The sequence below is a fragment of the Phalacrocorax carbo genome, chromosome 2 (assembly GCF_963921805.1).
Source record: "Phalacrocorax carbo chromosome 2, bPhaCar2.1, whole genome shotgun sequence".
In the NCBI taxonomy this organism is placed as follows: domain Eukaryota; kingdom Metazoa; phylum Chordata; class Aves; order Suliformes; family Phalacrocoracidae; genus Phalacrocorax; species Phalacrocorax carbo.
The window spans coordinates 111,988,184-112,007,864 of NC_087514.1; the positions used below are offsets into that span (position 1 = coordinate 111,988,184).

Sequence of the window (19,681 nt, forward strand, 5' to 3'; positions counted from 1 at the left end):
CAAGATTTTTTCACATCCTCCTTTGCATGACAGTTTCTCCAAGCCCTTCATAAGCTTGTATCAGCCATATATTTTACATCACCAATATGGCGTGAGCTATAGTGTTTGTTTACTTGAAATACGTACGTGGAGTATCTTTGAACAAGGTCATCCAATACACTCAGATTTTTGCAGTTTTGCAAAAACTGTTAATGCTTCTTATGTATACTTTTAATGTGGGTTTTTTTGCTATGTAAAGACCAAAGTTAATACTGATAAGGTAATAGCAAAGACTCTGAACTGTGTGTGAAGAAAGGGCTGTTCAGGAGGCGAGCTGTTACTAAAACAGTTATTTCACTGCAGCATGCTTCTATCTCCTCTCCCACAGGTTACAGTTCTTTGTTGTTTAAATTGTGCAAGCTTTTCCTGGCAACAAAGGTCTCTCGCTCTAGATTTGTGTAGTGCTAGGGTTTGTAAAATGGTTTGCTACACTAACTAAGCAAACAAATGGTAACGAACAAGCAACCTAACCAAAAGTAGGAGGATCTGTCTGCACACCAAATTCTGAGCAACATAACTCATTGTATTGACTGATTCAAAAATTTCTCAATTCCAAAGAACATAAGCTACATTTTAGTTAAAAGAACTGCCCTCATAAGTCAATTAATGGCTAGTACCATTTTTGTGACTGTTTTTAGCATTGATTACAATTTCTCAAGGCATGTTTACCTTAAGCCCCATCCAAGACAGCACTTAGCAGTTGTTACTGGTAAGAGTCACTCTACTTAGCAATATACATTCTACTATATGGAAAAAAAAAAAAAGAGGGAAAGCAGATCAGGAAACTCAGCTGTGAGAGGGACAAACAGAGGGGAGAATTAAGGAGAGGCAGGGAGCAATACTTACTGCTGACTAACTGGCCAACACTCAAAGCTGAAGAGGAGGAGGATGAGGAGGAAGAAGAGGAAGCCTGACGCACTGGGCTTTGAGACATAGATGCTTGACTGTGAGCCAAATGCAGGAGATTGGGTTGTGAGGCTGCTTGTCCCACTTGCGTCTGGGAGGGCTGATGAAGCTATATGTTAAAATGTAAAAATAGGTATTTAGAAAATGAAGCAGTGATAGGAAACTTCCAGTGTACCATCTCACCCATCTACTCCTGAGGAACAAATCCCATAGGAGCATTAAATGCCATGGACTTAGTTCAGGTGACTGTTACAGCAGGAGCAATCCGAGCTCCTTTGAAGTCTGACTTCCCATTTTTTTCTCAGTTTAATCGTATACTTAATCTAATTAGAAGCTAAATACTTGTTTGAAATGGTATGAAGAGACCTATGACATTCCCAGCAGCATTCTGATTTAATAAATACATGTCCTTACCTGTTTTCTGACTCATGAGGTCAGACTTTTATTCCCTACATATATCCTCATATAAATCAACATTGTTTCAGACAGGTCCTTTCATACTGCAGGACCAGGGCCAAGAAGAGTGGGGATGGGGAAGAGAAGATAAACTGGGGGAAATCCCTTTCCTACAGAAAGGAATAATTTGTTTTATGACATTAGATCTAGGAAACAAACCAAAATGTTTAAACCTTATTTCTCAGTCGATAAATTGTCCTTGCCTAAAACACACAGTGGAACTTCTGAGCCCCATTCACATCAGGACTGTGTCAAGTAAGACATACCTAAAAGATGTAGTGAGTACAGTAGATGCAAATGTTACACTGTGATACCTGAATCTGGCTTTACACATTTTTTTTTTTTACAAAACTTACAACAGTGTAGTCTTTGGTTGTTCATTAGGGGAAGGGAAAGAACCATTAATCCCTTCTGCCTATGATAAGCTTCCATGTGGGACTGCAAACTAGGAATGTTCTCTGGTACTGATTTTTACGTAAAACTCCCAGCAAATTCAAAGGGCAGTCTCTCTACAGAATGAAGGTACACAATGGACCTTACAGTTTTGAATTGGCTTCTAGTAGTCCAGTACAGCCTTTTCAGAGCCTAATAATATAGTCCTGATACATTCAGGTGACTGCTACTTATTATACCTTTATTTTATGTTGATTCTTGAATTGATCAAAAAAGATTGCAAAAATGTACTAAAAGGCTTGACTTTTAAGTGATAGCTGCTATCCCCATTCTCAGAAAAGGGGGAAGATAAAGGCCTATTTGGCCTTGCTTGAAGTCAGTAATCTAAATCTATTTCTTGAATTTTAAGGAGTATGAGGTTTGGTTTTTTTTAATATTTAACTGAACAAATTACTTCAGAAAAGGAGCTGAATTCATTAGTAATACTCAAATTATATATAATGTGCTCCCAGAACACATAGAAATTACTGATGTTAAGTAGACAACAAATTGTACAGCACAGTAGATAAAGGTATCTGATCACATTCAAGATGACACTTTTCTCTGGGAAACATATGAATAATTTTAATGACATTATTCATGTTATGGGTCTGTTTAAGAATGGAAAAAAATTACAATTCCTTTTTCTACCTGCCACATGGAATGACATAACACAAAATGAAGCAAAAAACTTTGATTTGCCCTTTAATAATAATGAAAATTATTCATCTGGCCAATTTTAGCTTATTCTGACTTCCCTAGGGATCAATAAACAAAAACCATTTTATTACCATGAGGTGTTTTTTTGGATCAAGCACATTTTAAAAAAGAAAACTGGCACTGTATCAAAGAGACCATAGTTGTGATGCTGATTGAAAGGCTTCCAGATTTCAGACTCACGGAAGCACTGGGCAGCTTTAAAAAATTCGTTAAGGGCTGGATTTTATCTATAGAGAGCTCCCAACCCAGAATGTCTACTTTTATAATATCTTCTCCTAGGGAAGCAGTCCACTAGGAGGGCTGGCTACCTCTGAACATTGCAGAAATGGACTGCCTGTCCATTACACCCACATCACTGCAGAGTGCAGCTTTTAGAAACAGGAGGGGTTTGGGCTCTGGGTCTGCTGTCCAAGGGAATCTCTGGCAAACTGAAGATTTCAGCCTAAGCAAGGGAAGAAAAGTATTGTATTTAGATGAGCTACCTGCTTTCCCACTGTCTGGAACAGTCTTAAAAATGTTAGTACTTATCTGTGAGGAATGGAGGAACAGATGTAGCAGCTGTCTTTAAAAAGAAAGATCTTCAAAATTATAGTCCAGTCAACTAAACTTCAACCCATGGAAAAGTACTGAAGAAAATAATCAAACAATTTGTAAGCACCCGCAAGAAAACAAGGTAGCAACAAACAACATGGATTGTTAGGAACAAACTGTGTCAAACCAATCTGATCTCCCTCTAAGACAGGGTAATTGGCCTTGCGGACAGGGAAAAAGCAGTAGGTGGTTTGACTTTACAAGTCTCTCAACACTCCCTCGTGTGACATTCTTTATAACCTAGGGAAACACAGTTTAGATGAAATTGCTGCAGAATGAATGCAAAAGTAGTTAGAAAACAAAACTGAGAGGGTAGATTTCCATCTGTGGAAACAGAAGTGTGCATGGATGGTGCTTCGCAGAAGTCTGTCCTTGCTCTGCACTACTTAATAATTTCCTAATGACCTGGATGATGGAGAAGAGAATATACTCATTAAATTTGCATGCCGATAACACGCTGGGAGGGACTTCTGATATGTTGGAATACAGGATTAGGAGTCAAAATGATCCTGTCAGTTTGAACATGGCATCAGCAATGCTGGCGTGTTGCAAAAGTGAACAAAAGGCAACACCCATCCCGAGCTGTGTGAGTGGGAGTGATTTCTGCAGTGCACCTGAAGAATCTTCTCTTCTACTAAGCACTGGAAAGACCTCTGCAGGGGCAGCAGCCTGTCCACAGCTAGATGCCACACTTCAGAAAAAATCTGGACCAACTAGAGGAGGATAATTAGAGAGACTGAAGGCCTGGGAGTTACATGAGGGTTATGAAGACACCTGGAACAAACTGGTTGTGTTTAATCTAAAGAAGGGAAGACTGAGTGGGATATGATGCCAGCTTCAAATATAGACAGAGCTAATGAAAACAGAGAATGAGCCTGTCTTACATTTTACAGTAATGTATCTTTTATTTTATTCTAAATAATACTCATTAATTAAAGAGGCACAATAACCTGTAAGATTCAAATTAGATGCTGGGAAAAGCTGTCTAACATGGCTGTGAAGCACTGGCATAAATTGCTGGGGGGAACCTGTGGAGTTCCTGTGAGGGTGCTTGGGAGCAAGTTAGACAAATACTGGAATAGCTACTGAGAACAAGAGGGGACTGGGTAATCTCTTGAACCTTGACCTTCCAGCCTTATTTTTTTACGATTCTGTGCTATTTCCCATCAGTATTTCTCAGGGAGAAATACACGCTCATGTAAGGCACAGATGGCAAATCCAGCATTTCCCAGCCACGCTACACATATAGTTGCTGAACAGTTCAACTGCTGAGCTGCTGAATACAATAAATTTGAAGCTTCCAGGAAGCACCAGAATGAGAGGACATTTTGCAGTCTCCAGTTGTGCATGCAAAGCGTGCACACAGCCACTATTTAGCACATGCACAGTATGCTGGTTAAATCTAGGAAACGGTTGATTCTCTGCACATGTATCGCACAATCCATTTGCAAATGTATGTTTTAAATAACTGGGATACCCAGAAGCTTGGCAGTTTTCTTGCCAGACATTCAGAAATCTTTGGAAAAATGTAAGAAATTATCAGAATTTAGCTGGGCAAAAAGGGATATGGCTAGTGAATTCTGGATGCACAGTGACCTTAGGTGTAACAGCACTATATAAGGGATACTTGCAGACTGTTGGTTTCTAACTTACTTCTTGTGAGGGAAAAAGGAGCAATGGGGCTGGAGAAGCTGAAGAGTCACCTTAAGGCCTGACCAGGGACTGAGGGAGGATTCCATCTTTAACTCCCTACATAATTTCCAGCATACCCCCTGTTTTACAGACATGTCAGTTAAGCTGTAAATGTCCTGCTTAAAGAACAATGATAGTTACCTGTGTCATGAAATTGCATTAAAATACTCTCTCTCTTTTCATCCACTATAATTTCCACTCCAGAAATAGCCTTAAGGAGAGGCGACGATTAGATTATGAATTAGATACTGGGTGACAGAATCAATTCGAACTTGCAATAGCTGACTTTTCCCAATTTTGGACACGTACATATGATATGAATTATATTTATGACTGTTGTGCGTTTTCCATCCAAAGACAGAAGGAGGCACAGAAATTACAGAAGCAGTTGCTGAAAGTGCCGTTCTGTGTAGGTGGATATAGTAGACGCGCAGAGAATGATGACTGTATGCAACACTGATCAGTATCTGGCAGGAATATATGTATGCACACTACAGCTAGAGCAATAAGATAAATATGAGAAGCATGAAGTGCAGCATAATACTTTATAAGAATAAACTGAAAATGCAAAGGGCCTGATGCTTATTTCTTTTACATCAGTTTTACATGCTGCTGTCAACAGTGAAGGTAGTATTGATTGATAACTGCAGAGGTTAAGAATGAATTAGGTCTGTAAGACTAAATTTTGTTCTTAAATTATGTATGTAGGATACTCCTACACCTGGGATGGTTGACTGGAGTACTGTATTAAGGCCGTCTTATGAGATCAAGGATGTTTTTTCCTTCATCCAGAAAGTTACATGATAGTGATAGAGTAACAAGGTGTTTTGCATAAGCTAAGGAAAGAGAAAGAAACTAAGTGGAAATAAAGAACAAACTTCCGAGAGAGTATTGTCTGGTATCATAACAGAACTACTACTTGTTTTACAGACAGTCTGGAGAAACAGCAAGGGCAAAATATGGCCCTAATGGAAGGGAGAAGAAAGTAATGGGTTTAAATTGCAGTAAGGGAGGCTAGGGTCAGGCACCAGGAAGACCTTTCTAATGCTAAGGAGAGTGGCCTAGGTTGCCTAGGGATGTCAGGGAACCTCCATCACTGAAGGTTTTTAAGAACAGGTTAGACAAACATCTGTCAAGAATGATATAGGGACAGTTGATCCTGCCTAGGGGGAGGGGATGGACTGCATGACCTCTTCAGGTCCCTTTCAGTCCTATTTTTCTACGATTCAGTGAAAACAAAATCTGAGAGACGAGGAAACGCAACAAATTAGAGAAGACAGAGGTGAAAAAGACAAGTATAACAAAAAGGGCAGAAGAGATGAAACTAAGAGGAGTGGCACAAAGAGCAAGAAATACATTTTAAACAATCCCCTTTATGATACAAATAAAGATTTTCAATTTTTTTCTGATGTCAGCTAGTTCTTCCTGGGAAATACGGATATTAGCTTTAGTAAAGGCTAAAGTCCACAGAAGGTGCTGAAAAATAAATGCCTTGATATAAAAAGACATTCCCAAACACTTTGAAATGCCACGATAATGCCTTGCAGAAGTAGTAGTTTAAGTGTTTCATGCTTCCATTTTTCCTGTAAACGGAGTTCTCTGCTCTGTCTACGTTTCCTAAAATGTGCCATACATTTGATTTTGTGAAAGAGTGGTGGTGTGCTGTGGCCACTGGATGATTTGAGAGCACCATGGAAGAGGAAGTCTGTCTTCAAACCTACTCATACTGCATGACCAGGCATGGGCTTCAAAAACGTTTTCTTAAATCTTCTAGCAAATGGACAAAATAAGTTATTACGCATATCCACATGTTTCATGCCTACTCACTTTCACAGTCAATTCTGCCAGAATGTTTCCACTGTAGCCCAAATACTGTACCCCATCACTGTAATTTAGCTCACTCAAGTAAATTCACCTAAGTCAATATGTGAATCTGAAGGCTATTTGATGCTTAATAAGTATCTTCTCTCTGAGTATAGTGTAATATAGTATATATAGTATAAAGGCTCCCTATATACACTGCTTAGACTGACAGAATAGGTACATTTGGAAACTAGCATAAAAAAAAGGTCTTTGGGTTAACACAAGCTGTGCACATACTCAGCTCAAAATGAAGACTACAGCAGAGAAGTGCTGGTGTGCTGTGGATGTAACTGGGGTAAGACCTTGACAGCATCTGCTGAAGTTCTTTCAAAGCCTTTCTCTGGGATCAGAACTATGTTGAAACACTAGAATTGAAGGTCTCTGGGCTTGCTAAATGAAGCTGAGGACACAGCTGGGCTTCTGTAGAAGATATAGTTTTGTATGCAAATCAGGTGCAACAGTCATCTTTCTGACCCCCATCAGAAACTATATAATGTCAATATTAGAGTAACAGACTTAAATGTGTAGGTAAGTGCATAATTCAAAGGTAAGAGCGAACAGCGCTTTACTCTCTCTATGCCTTGGTTCCTTAGAATGACAGGCAGTGTAGTGATCTTCCTATTCCCAATGGCGTGGTGCAGTTATATTGACTTTTTTGAGATCTCATATTCCTACAAGTACAGATGCCACGAAGAAAACTGGTCAGGAAGAGCTGTAAGTTACAAGTCAAGTGTTTATGCTGTGTCAAGGAAAACCTGATGTAGTCACTTATACTAGTAAATATTCTGGTAATCTCGACTTTCAAAAATCTAGTAATTTTATCCATGGATGAAATGGAATTATGTACTGCTGATGGCAAAGGAAAAGAGAAAGAAGTGAGAAAAATTGTCACACTCATCACCGAAGGTCATATGAAAAGCAAAAGAAAATAAAGTTGGATTAAGACAACACAGTTTAGTGGCTATATTCAAACACAGAGAAAGAAGAGTGCATTTCTCATAAAACAAGACAGCATCAAAGCAATAAGAGCTTTGCAGGGAGAAAATGATTGAGAACTGGTTAGATTTTAACGGGAGAGGAAAACAAGGGATTGCATGTAGTTGTGACAATGAGATGGTAGGATGTATGTGGTAGGTTGAGACTGCAAGAAAGAAAACGTCTGCCATGGAATTTGGAGAGCAGATGTACAAGAACAACCACAGACCCATCTGAGAGCTGTCTATGTCTTTTCAACAGTTTTTCTGGAGCATGATAGCCAATGTCAACGAAGATGGGGAACTGACTGTGTAAGAAAATGCTGCCTAGTAGCTCGTTTTATTGTGTTAGAGTTGGCAGAAGCCCAAAGCTGGTAGTGCTATAAGACACGATGAAATATGAAAAGTTCTGGCAGGCAGTGTAGATAAAACAAGACTGAGGATAACTGGGGCTACAGGCCTGATTTAATGACTCTAGTATGTAGAAGGAAAGAGTCAGACAACAGCAAGAAGGGAGCCTGATGATGACTTATACTGGAGAAAAATATAATATGTAGAAGTTGCTTCTGTGTGTTGTGGGCAAGAAAATAGTTATGAAAACACCAATTATGAGGAAAACTATTTAAGGAACTCATAAACAAGTACATGTTTTGAACCCTAGTGATCACTGGCAGCTGGATTCTTCTTACCTAATTTCACTCATTTAAGAATTAATTGTCTATCCTAAAATAGCTACCCTAGCGCTCTCTCACATCAGTGGAGACAAGAGATACCTTAAGAAACCTACCAGAGTTTCAACCTATCTTAACATTATTCTATTTTGACAGCTTGAGTTGCCCCTTGAACATGCATGTGTCTCCTTATCTGTGCCTCTCTGTCTGTTTGAGAAATCTAGTTAATGATCTTCCTGACACCTAACTGCTCTATGACTAAGTTAAGCAATGTGAATCCTTTCCTAAATTTCTAAAGACTCCAATTCACGGTTCAAGTTCTTCTGTCAGTTTTGTTGGTGTTAAGAAGTGTTGTTAAAGATATAAAAGAACACCTTATAAAAAGGCTTTCAAATCTGATAGCAAATGACAATGCTAACAAGTTGTTATAAGCAGCTCATCTGTTCTTGAAAGGAAAAAAAAGCACACTTAGCCATACAACCTGGATTTTGACAAAATCCCTCCTGAGAGGCATGGAGGAAGTGCAGATGCTCAGGTTACAAGGCACTCTTCTATGATGAGCTATAAACAGCTTTAAAAAGCAAGAAACAAAATTAGGGAATACATTGTCTTTTTTCAAGAAATGAGACTACAAATAGAGATTAAAGGATTTATGCCAGTTTTTCTGAATGGTTTTAGCAAGCAGCAAGAAAAGATGGTGAACAATGGTTAAATCAACAGGAAGAACATGGATTTCCTAAGTTCGTACAGAATACTATGAACAACTTATGGATCCTGTTTACAACATGCTGGGGGAGCATTATGACAAGTTAAGTACAGAGTAGATCAGTGCAAAGTGATTCACATTAAAAGGAACCATTTTTGTGACTCACGTGGTATCAATCAGGGATGCAAAGATGTATCATGGTGGATACATCTGCTTATTGAAAAACTTACTCAATGGGCAGAGAGAGAAAAAAGCAGGATGTTAGGCTGTATTGAGATAAAGACAGCAAATAATGCTGAAAATATAATGTTGTTGTGTAAACCAGTGATGTATCCTCACTGTGGTCATAGCATTCAGTTCTGATCACAGAATCTCAAAGACGTTAATGTGGAAACTGAAATGGTTAGGAAATGAGCAATAAAAATTACTAAAGGCAAAGAAAAACTTGTTCATGAACAGAGATAAAAAGGATATAGACTACAACAAGAGTGAAAACAGCTGCCCACTTTAGGAAGCCATTAGAAATTCTAGGAGAATTCTCGGGGTCTGCACAGATGCTGCTGCTTAGATTAGCAGAATCTTGGAAACCAGTGAAAACACTGAACCTCTAACTACTCAGTGTAATTTAAAGAGGAACAAACCCTACTGCATGTAGTTTAAAGAACAAAAATCAGAAACACCTATTTATTCTTAAAAATAAGAGGAATAGGATTACAATGGAATTACTTGTGTACATTAAAAACCAACCTATTTACATCACAGAAAAAGCAGAGTTTTACACTACATGTAAGTAATCCATGAACTCATTTCCATGAGGAGACATTGAGGTTTTAGTCTGTCGTGTTTGAAGAAGTTGTATGAATAAATAACACATGTAGTCTACCTAAGTAAAGCTGACTAAAAACAATATCTGAGGCATTTAAGTCTTCAGGCAAAAAGTAAGCACTAGCATGCATTACTTAGCAACTGAAACAGGCTACACAGGTTCAATTATCGTGACTCAGCTAACAAGCAGTAGCTTACTATCATTGCTTGCAATCACCTCTCTTTCTCCTGCAATACTTTGTTTCCAAGGAAGTGACAAGTTGAAAGTTAAGCTAGGATCGTCTGCAACTGGAACATTTTACTACATTATTTATTTCCTCATTTATTTCTCCATGACATTCTCAAAACTTTTCCCAAACTTGTCTTGTACTCTTCTCTCCCCCTTCTGAAGCTTCTTTCATCAAGTTAAAAGACACCAAATGCTGTGTGACACCATTTTAAAAAATATTTTGAATTCCTGTTGAGCCCTCTGAGTTTAAGCACTCACTCCTTCTGAAAACAAGGTTTTAAACTTACGACTAAATATGCTATCATTAGCCGAACACTACACTTTGGCTAAGTCTTTACCCAGGCCATAAGATAAATTCAGGATCTCCTTATACTTTGTTTAATTCTAGTTACTTTTCAAATGATATGGCAGTTTGTATAGTGTTAGCTCAATTGCTTTTTGTATAGTACTAGCTCAATTGCTTTTGGTTGTCCATCAGCATTATTCATTCCTATGAGGAATTTGGCTTTCATGCCTCTTTTCTGCTCCCACTGGAATCAATGGCAAAATTTTCCGTGACTTTCTTCAGTGAAAGCAGAAGAGCCAGTAGAGGGAGCACAAATACATAGAAATAATTTTCTGTGGTTCCTATAAAAATGATAATGGGTACTATTTTTTCATATAGTATTTGCACTACTTCCCCTCCCAACCCACCCCCCACTCTCCCACCCACCCCCCCCACTCAAAAATACTGTCTTGATCAGGCTACAACAGATGTAGGTAAGGAGGCTCTGTGTTGTTTGGCGGCCCTTCCTGCAATCCCTGGGACCTCAGGACTCTGAGTGAGAGGCACAGCCTGGACCCTGCGAAACTGATATTGGCAAAATAATGTCTTCTACCTACACAGCACTGCTGAGCAGACCAGCACAATATGGGGCACATTTTTGCTCTTGGACATAACCAGAGCTCTGCTGACTGACGATCTCTGCCAGCTGATCGTTGCACATGAGCACACAGGTTGGGGGAACCAGTACAATACATCATGATATGGATAAACAGTGACTTTCTGCCTTAAACCCCTGCTCATCCAGCAAGCTGCAGCCTTCAGCAGCAGTTTGTCCCTTTATGTGAGCCCAGTGCCACTAGCTGTGCAGAGAAAGGTCACACCTCTTTCCCCTCTCTGTCCACTGATCCTACTGGCAGACGTTGCCTGGAAGAGGTTGCTTTGCTACAGGACTCAGAATGTGTGTTGCTCTGCAGGTGAGGTCTCAGGGAATAATACAGGACCTGTATCCTCCTCTTTACTTCTAAATTTCATGAGTTTCAAATGGGATCTCAGGATTGCTATCCATTTTCAGAGCTTCTTCCACAAAGGAGGGAAAGATCGAATCTCTTCAGGGGACTGACTCAAAAAGAAATATCCTACCCCACACATCCCCAGGAAACCAAATGTAAACTGTTGACATCTTATTCCTTTGTCAGACTTTCCCATGCTGGAAAACACAGAGCGTGCCTTTGCACCCATCCCAGTTTGTTTGAAACCACCTAGATGCAACAATTGCAAAAGCACTTGCCAGTAGTGTAAGTCTGCTCCCATTAAAGAAAACAGAGTTAGATAAATGACAAGTGCTTTGGAAAATGCCTCTGCAGGATCCCACAGGATACAATGGAAAAAAAGAGTATGTAACCACTTGGATGTGAAACGTTTTTAAAACAGACAAAAATGTCAACTTAGCGAGCCATTGGCTCTTTATTTCTAAATTTGGGGAAAAAGTGTCATCAGTTTGGAGTTCAGGGGGTCCTGGGATACTTGGAAACATACAAAAGGCTGCTCCCTGAGACTGGGAGTGTGGGCAGGACTAGCAAACCAAGCAATACCAGCAACAGGAATGTTAAGATGAACATTTAAGTGACACATTTATAAGTACCTTTTTGGTAATAACATTTGATGTCTTTTCAATCCTCAGTTTCCTCTTTTTCAGAGAAAATGGTAGCACTACCATTCTTTAATTTATAGATATAGACAAAAATAATGAATCTGACTTTAAAGTACAATCAGAAGAACTAAATAAAAGTTTGCGGACCTTGGTGAAATTGCTGCACCGGTTCTGAAGTCTGTGAACTCCCTGGTGCCTCATACTGAATAATAATTTCCCTAAAATACTTTCTGTCTATGCAAATATGCACAATTATATCTGATTTTCCAGTGAAGATGACTAATAAGTTTTTATATTTTTATTTGTTTTCTCTGCACATTCTAAAACATTTCAAACCCCAGTCAACTGGGTGACCACTAACCAAGGAATTGAACTTTATAGGCCAGATGGGCCCCTGCTGTCTCATATTCCTACTGCACTTTCACTGCAGAAAATTTCTCAGTTGGCCCTATATTGACCTTTAGAAGAAATAAAAGAATACCTGGATAACCCCATAATGTATAAATAAACTATATAATATGACATTATAACTACATATATAGTATGCTCTAATATACCATGTATGATAGAATTCATCTTTAGTTATTAAAAAGGTTAAAGAAGTGGGAGTTTTTAGAAAGGCCATGAGAGAGTCTATGAGGAGTAGATTTCTGTGCATCTCTTTTGATAATCATTCAGGCTACAGACACTTTACCTGCTGGCCTGGTTTGAGCGGCGATAGTGTTATTCCCTGGGTATTGATCACTGGGAGTATCTGGTTGCCGATGACGGTGGCGATGATCTGACCCTGGGCATTGGTCAATAACTGTGGAGTTATTGGCTGCACCTGAAGTCCCTGAGCTCCGCCTGCCGCCTGGCTGGAGGGGACTGGATTAGGCATCAGTGGGATTGTTCCAATAATCTGGAGGAAACAACACAGAAAGGGAAAATGTACACATGCTGCATATACTTGCCACATATAATTACTTGTTTTATGCATGTTAAATCAAACTTAGGTGAAATAAGCATAGAGAGACAGATATGACAGGCTGAGGTAGGAAATAACCATTCTTTTACTGAGGTGATGAGGACTTTCAAACTAATTTGTTGCATTGTATATCGCCTGTACGTTTTACCACTGTCCGCTGTCATCCCCACCAAATCTGCCGTGGCTGAGAGTACATGAAAAATGATGGGCCGTACTCTGGTCCCTGGATGATGCTTTGCTCCCACCTCTCATTCAAACAGAGGGTGAAATAGATGCAAATATCAGTCTGTTTGTCTTGCCTTCTACAACTCATCTGCACAATGTTATTAACTGTGAACGGCAGCGCTTATGCAATTTTTCCTTGATTTACTGATACCTAGTACTCTAGATGACCACCTATTACTCCCATGCGATCTCAGGGACGAACAAAGACATACTGGTGCCTTTCAGGACATGGCTTATTAAGATACGTTCATAAAAATGCAGCTGCTTTTGGATGACAACTAAGTAGTACAACACAACAGGACGGCTGCTGTTAGATAAAACATTTTAGCTAACATTTCTGGGGCAAGTACTTGTAGAATGTGACATCTCAGATTTGAGAAGACAGTGATTTCTTAAATGTGAATGTGCCTGTAAAACTAATATTCGATGAGATGTCAAACAGATACTGTAAGAAAACTTGTCAGTCAATAAGCCGCTAGGTTGAAGGAAAGGTACGTTGTTGGAAGACTTTGTTTACAAGTATTAGAGCAACAGAAACAAACTTCTGATTAAACTTGTGAATAAAACCAAACTTTTTTTTTTCCAAACAACAACAAATGAAGCTAGAATCATAGAATTATTGCAACAGGAAAAATAAAAACTCCCCCCCACCATTTTCTTCACCATGTCTCCTCTGACTTTCTCTATCACAGCTCCCCAGAAAACATCTATCCCATAGCAAGATTTCCACTCTTCCGTCTCCAGAAGCCTTGCTTCCTCCTCTCTATGTTCACTATCTACCACACTGGATGAAGTAGCTGGGACCTTGGTGAAGTTGCTGCACCCATCCTGAAGTCTGTGAACTACCTGGTGACCACCCTGTGGTCCCCCACCAGCATGATCCCAGTTACCCTGTGTCCCTTATCACATACATTGACTAGTGTAAACGCACTTGGCTGGTGGGTCTACACGAACCAATGTGTAGAGAGAAATAGCATGGACTATGGCTGAATTGTCCCCATTTTCCTCAGTGGGGATAGTAACTGGGCAGCTTTCCTCAGCTTATCTGCTGCTTCTCATGTCATTTAGGAGCTTAATAATCTCTTTAGATCTCTTTATTTCTGATAAATTTTCTTGAAATTGGTCAGCTGTTTCAAAGCCATTAGGTAGGTATGGAGAGATGGAGGGATGCAGAGAGGGAGACAAGGATAGACAACACTAGCCATAAGACTAGTTTCCTCAACAAAACAGGCTAAAGTGTTTCTAAAACTTGAAGGCAAATTTGTCTCCAAAACAAACATATGAAGTTCCTGTTGATTTCAACAATCAATATATATTCTATCAATGGGAACTGTACTATACAGTGTAAAATTAGCTCAAAAATAACTGTTTAGTGAAAACATCAGTGACTTTGTGGGCAGACCACTAAGTTACTTTCTGAGAGCGCAAAACTAAAGGAAGAACTCTGAATCTCTTGCTAAAGGTACAAAAAAGGTACATGTATGAACTGTGTTGTGAAGAATAGCGGATCTGCACAGACCTCTCCATATTTAAATCACCAGAGGTGATACACAACAACCCAGAAGATCCATCCTCAAGAAAGCATCATGCAGTGACATCCAACTAACTCAGGCATAGCTGGACAGGCATGAGGCTCTAATCAGAGGATGACCCTCTTCCTTCATTAGGCTAAGATATGACTCAATCAAGTGTTGGAGTCCTAAGGAGTGACTGCTCCTTCAGCAGTCACAGCCTGATGGTGTGCCTCTAGGTAGGCTCAACTGTGAAGCACATGACAATTAAACCTACTCCTTGAGCGAAAAGGGTGCACTTGGTTAGTTATGACAGCTCAGCTAACAAGTGGTAAGTGCTGAAGTCGTCATCAGTTTACCAAATTTGCCCGGTTAGAAAAAGTTGGAATGGGAAGACCAGAGAACATAAAGAAAAGCAGGACAGCTGTCCTGTGGGAGGCCCTGGTAAAATGGCAAGCCCACCTACTAAGCTGTATTGTAAGAGCTGCATATATCAAAACTGTTCAAAACACTGTAAAGATATCATTTAAGTTCTCCTTAATGCATTCCTAAAAGGTAGACAGATCAATAAAGATTACTACCTCCATTTTACAGAGCATGAAAGTGAAGCATGATGGAGCATATTCAGACAGAGGTTGTGATTCGGAGAGTTAGCCTTCTAAGCTGGAATTGCCTGCAAGTTTCCCTCTGCAGATCACAATACTTTTTTTTTTTTTTCTAAGGTGTCCCTAGCTGAACTGCAGCTGCCTTACTGTCCAGGTGAGAAGATGGCTGTTCACTGAGGAGGGAGGCATTTATTTACATGATTATCAGATTTCAGAACGTTTTCTAAAATTTGACTTTCAGTATGAATTCAGTATGAATTAAATACAATTTTCATGCAGAGCAACATGTAAATTTCTCCCAGTTTTTGGCAACCTAAAATATTTATGGGTCACCAATATATTCTTTCACTTTTAACATATCTCACAAAACACAAGGAATAATTCTTCTTAATTTTATCAGCAGAAACATAGCAAAGGCTTCTCATTCCTTTGCCATGTCAGTAAAGGACGTGACCTTGGAGTGTCATTACTACAATGTAACTTTAACTATCAAGGTCCTAATCCCAGCAAAGCAAAAAATGCTGCGCTGGTGTTATCGGTAATAGAATGTTTGCATTCGCATTTAAAATGCATTTCTGGGACTGCAGCTGGACATTTTATAGAATGACAGTGCTGAAGTGGACAGTTTGTAAGGTCAGAAGTAGAAGGCTATCTATATGTATTAATGTGTGTCACACACCATTCTGTACATGGCGTGCTGTACATGCACACAGCCAGAAATGGAGCAGGGAAAACATACAGCTGGGAGAGGTATTCCAGAAGTACAAATGAACAAGTGCCCTCAGGGATGTTACCATAGGACCCAAGGGTAAATCAGAATGGGAAAGAGTTTTCCCACTTTCTGAAACTTAGTGAGATTTCACGATTTTTTTTTTCCATTTTATTCCAAAAAAAGTAAAATCTTGTCTGGTTAAAAACACTTGTCCACTTGTTTCTAGTTAGCCAATAGGGCTACTGTTTATGGCATGCATTTTTGGTACGGCTGAATCCAGATTCAAGGTTTCCCTTTCAAGTTTCCCCTTCTTCAAGTACCCTTTCCCAAATAACTTAACAGCTCCCTGGTTCACACTGCACGGCTTTGTATGAATAAGTAAAATATTCACTAGGGAGGAGTACTGAAACTGGATCCCCTCCTCAAACCTTGTGTGACTGTCCTGATGCTGGGCCAGATCCCTCTTCCTCTAATTTTGGTGAGAAAGCCCATCCTGGGCCCTGCTAATCCATCCTGTTAAAGTATCACTTTGTGAAGACGGTTTAAATTTTATGAAGAAATAAAACAAGACCATGCCACAGGCTTGAGACACTGGCATGCCACAGTACAGACTATTTAATTGCCAGTGATTTCCTTAGTGGGGAGGCATTGCTCCTTTATAGCAACTGCTGTTATTTCAGATTATATTCAAGGACAGTTCAGGAATAGCATATGACAGGGACTTATCCCACAGGATGCTTAGAGAATCATACAGTCAAGAATGGTTTGGCTTGGGATGGACCTTCGAAAGATCATCTAGCCCCCCTTGCCATGGGCAGGGACATCTTTTGCTAGATCAGATTGCTTAAAGCCCTGTCCAACCTGACCATGAACCCTTCCAGGGATGGGGCATCCACAACTTCTCTGAGACATAGCGCAGGAGGCTTCTTACTCTGTCAGTGTTTGGACTCAAATTCATAAACAATTCCACCTATGAAACACATTCCTGAGAAGACAAACACATCCCTAAAAGTCCTCATGCTACAGAAATATAATTTAAGAAGTTTTGGGTTTTCTTACATTATGCACATGACTTTCATGATTCCTTTTATACCTCATACAACTGAAAGCAAGTACTAAGCATTCACAGAGGAGTTGCAAAACAGGTGTCGTATGCAAAACAACGAACAGTTCTGAAAGTCCAAGGGTTAACTCAAGGGACTCCCTTGTCAAAGCTCCATAACCGCTAAGGGAGTCAGGCATGGTGATCTGCAGAGCACTGTGGATTAAAATAAATTACACCTGGTTGTATCTGTCTGAGGTTCAGGTTACAGATATAGGCACAAAATGTAGTGCAGATGTGACATTGGAAAACCTCCCAAGATATTTAATGTGAATTCAGATCTCAGCTTTTTTACAGAGCCAAGGCTCTGGGACACCTCTAACACCGTAATTCTGGCCCTGTTCAAGTGACAGAGTTTTGCCAGAAGCCTTAATGGAGTCAGATTTTCACTACAAATATTCAGTAAGATTCTTTCATTTTTGTTTATTGATTAATAGATACAGCAATTGCATCTTGAGATGCTCAGAGAGCAGGTTTTACTGATGTTAATTTAGTTTTTTATGCTTCCCAATGTTAATTACATTTCAAGAATCAATTATTTCTTTCTAACTGCAAAGGAAATTCAGGGTGATCTTTAGGAGCATCTGAATATTCTCCACTGATTAATCTGTTAGTGTCGTTTTAGCATCCTAGGATTTCAAGATATCTGAAATCAGGCCTCTCAAATCTTACAACCTGAATCTGCCATTGCCAAGACAACTTCCATGATTAAGTGTTATTCAGATGAAATAGAACTGTAAGGCTTGGCTTGCATCTGAAGTTAATTTGTTGATCTGCTCCTACATACCGTCTGTGGGTTCAGCAGTCTTTGCCTACATAGTCCTGCAAACTGTAAATTAATCTGCACTGGAGGAATAAGCACACAATTAAAGTGAAGGTAAAATCCCAAGGAATGGAGCTGATCATGGAGGGAAAAAAATCCCAAACCCTCAGCATACCGAGAAATATTTGTGTTACCCCCAGTGGCAGGGCAACGTCCTAGCACTGATACACTGAAGTGCTAGTCACTGTTGTGCCATTAAACAGATTTTGGTCCCTTGCCTTGATCAGTAAAGGTTTCTCCTTGAATGACATTTTCTTGAAATGAAATAAAAATATCTGAACCCTTAAAAATTATCACTTAAACAACTGATCGTTAAGAAAGAATAACATTAAAAAAAATTCCATTGTTATCCTTTCTTGACTGAAAACACATCTTCATATTTAATTGCCTTTGTGGATTATTTGGCTGTAACTCACAGGGTGAAACTGCGGGCAGAAGCTGAGTGACTGCTCAGAACTTCTGGGGATAAATGTCTCATTGTAGCCCCATTTGTGCTGCAAATATAAAACCAGATTTTGCATAAGTGTATGAAGGGGTAATTGCTGATTTCCCAGCAGTGAGTCTTTTCTTGTGGCTCCTAATAAACCAATTGTGTTTTGACATTAGGAGAAGTTACTATGATACTCTAAAATGAAGTATACAACTCTTTTTATTAAGTTCTTCTCCCCTTCCCCTCATTGGCAGCAGGGATGCTGCCTGGTGCACTGTTTTCCTCACACAACCAAAGTAATGTTACAAACTGTAGCCAAATAGATGGTTCAACAACTGCCTTTGCTTCTGCTGTGAAAAGTCTAAGTAAAATCAAAGACTGACTACACTAGGTTGTTTCTACTGTCAGCCAGGGCTGACATAAAGAAATAGTGCCATTTCATCTGAAAAACGTCTTTAAGTATGAAAAGGGAATGTGAAGTTTTTTCAGTACTATCATCAAAATGAACGTGTCTCTGATTTTATCAATGTTACAACACTTTAAATTTTGAAGGTTAATTATTCAGTTTTGAACAACAGAATAATAATATAAAAATGAAACAGAATAATGGAGAAAAAGTAAAAGGAGCAATAGAAAAAATTGTTCACTAAAATGAGGCAAGCCAACATATACACATAAGGTAATTTAGCATCTCAGTCTGTGAACAGAATGCATGAAAGTCTTAAGTCTTATGAAGTGAGCCAAAAAAATCACTATTTGAATTAATGTTTGCTGATTTAAATCTACTTCACTCAGCTTCATTTTCTAGTCCTCAGACTATAATCTGAAATTAAAGCTCACTTTGGCTTCTCTTGTACAGTGCTGGTATGTTTAAATTAATTTTTTCTAGTTTTACAGGCCCAAAAGCTAATTTAACCACCTACAATACATAGGACAATGTGTATGGTTTGGTTCATTTTCTATAGTTTTGCAAATTTGCCTTCAGAAGCTGCTTCTGTTCACAGGTACGTTTCTTCTTGTATGGTTACTGTATCAGCATGAGTTACTTTAAGGAGATGATCTAAGGAGAAAATCATCGTATCATGAGTGAGGAAAGGACAGAACAATGAGAATCCGCATAGGATTCTTTAGCCTCTATGCAGCTGCCCCTCTCTTAATCACACATATATATGCACACTACCTATATAAATCATAAACACAGAGACACATACTTTTATATTTTATATATATATATAATTTATAATACACCAATATCAATAAACCCAGCTATTTATGTACACTATACT

The 19,681-nt window shown here is 39.2% G+C and overlaps 1 protein-coding gene across 1 annotated transcript in view; it reads right to left on the minus strand.

The window, feature by feature from the left end:
• The window catches only part of POU6F2 (POU class 6 homeobox 2), a 185,741-nt gene that overhangs the window by 16,321 nt on the left and 149,739 nt on the right, over positions 1-19,681 (minus strand). Inside the window, exons 5-6 of the mRNA XM_064441798.1 lie at positions 12,715-12,921; positions 886-1,054 (exon numbers count right to left, since the gene is read on the minus strand). Of these exons, the coding sequence (XP_064297868.1) occupies positions 886-1,054; positions 12,715-12,921 (376 nt within the window). The remainder of the gene's footprint in view (positions 1-885; positions 1,055-12,714; positions 12,922-19,681) is intronic.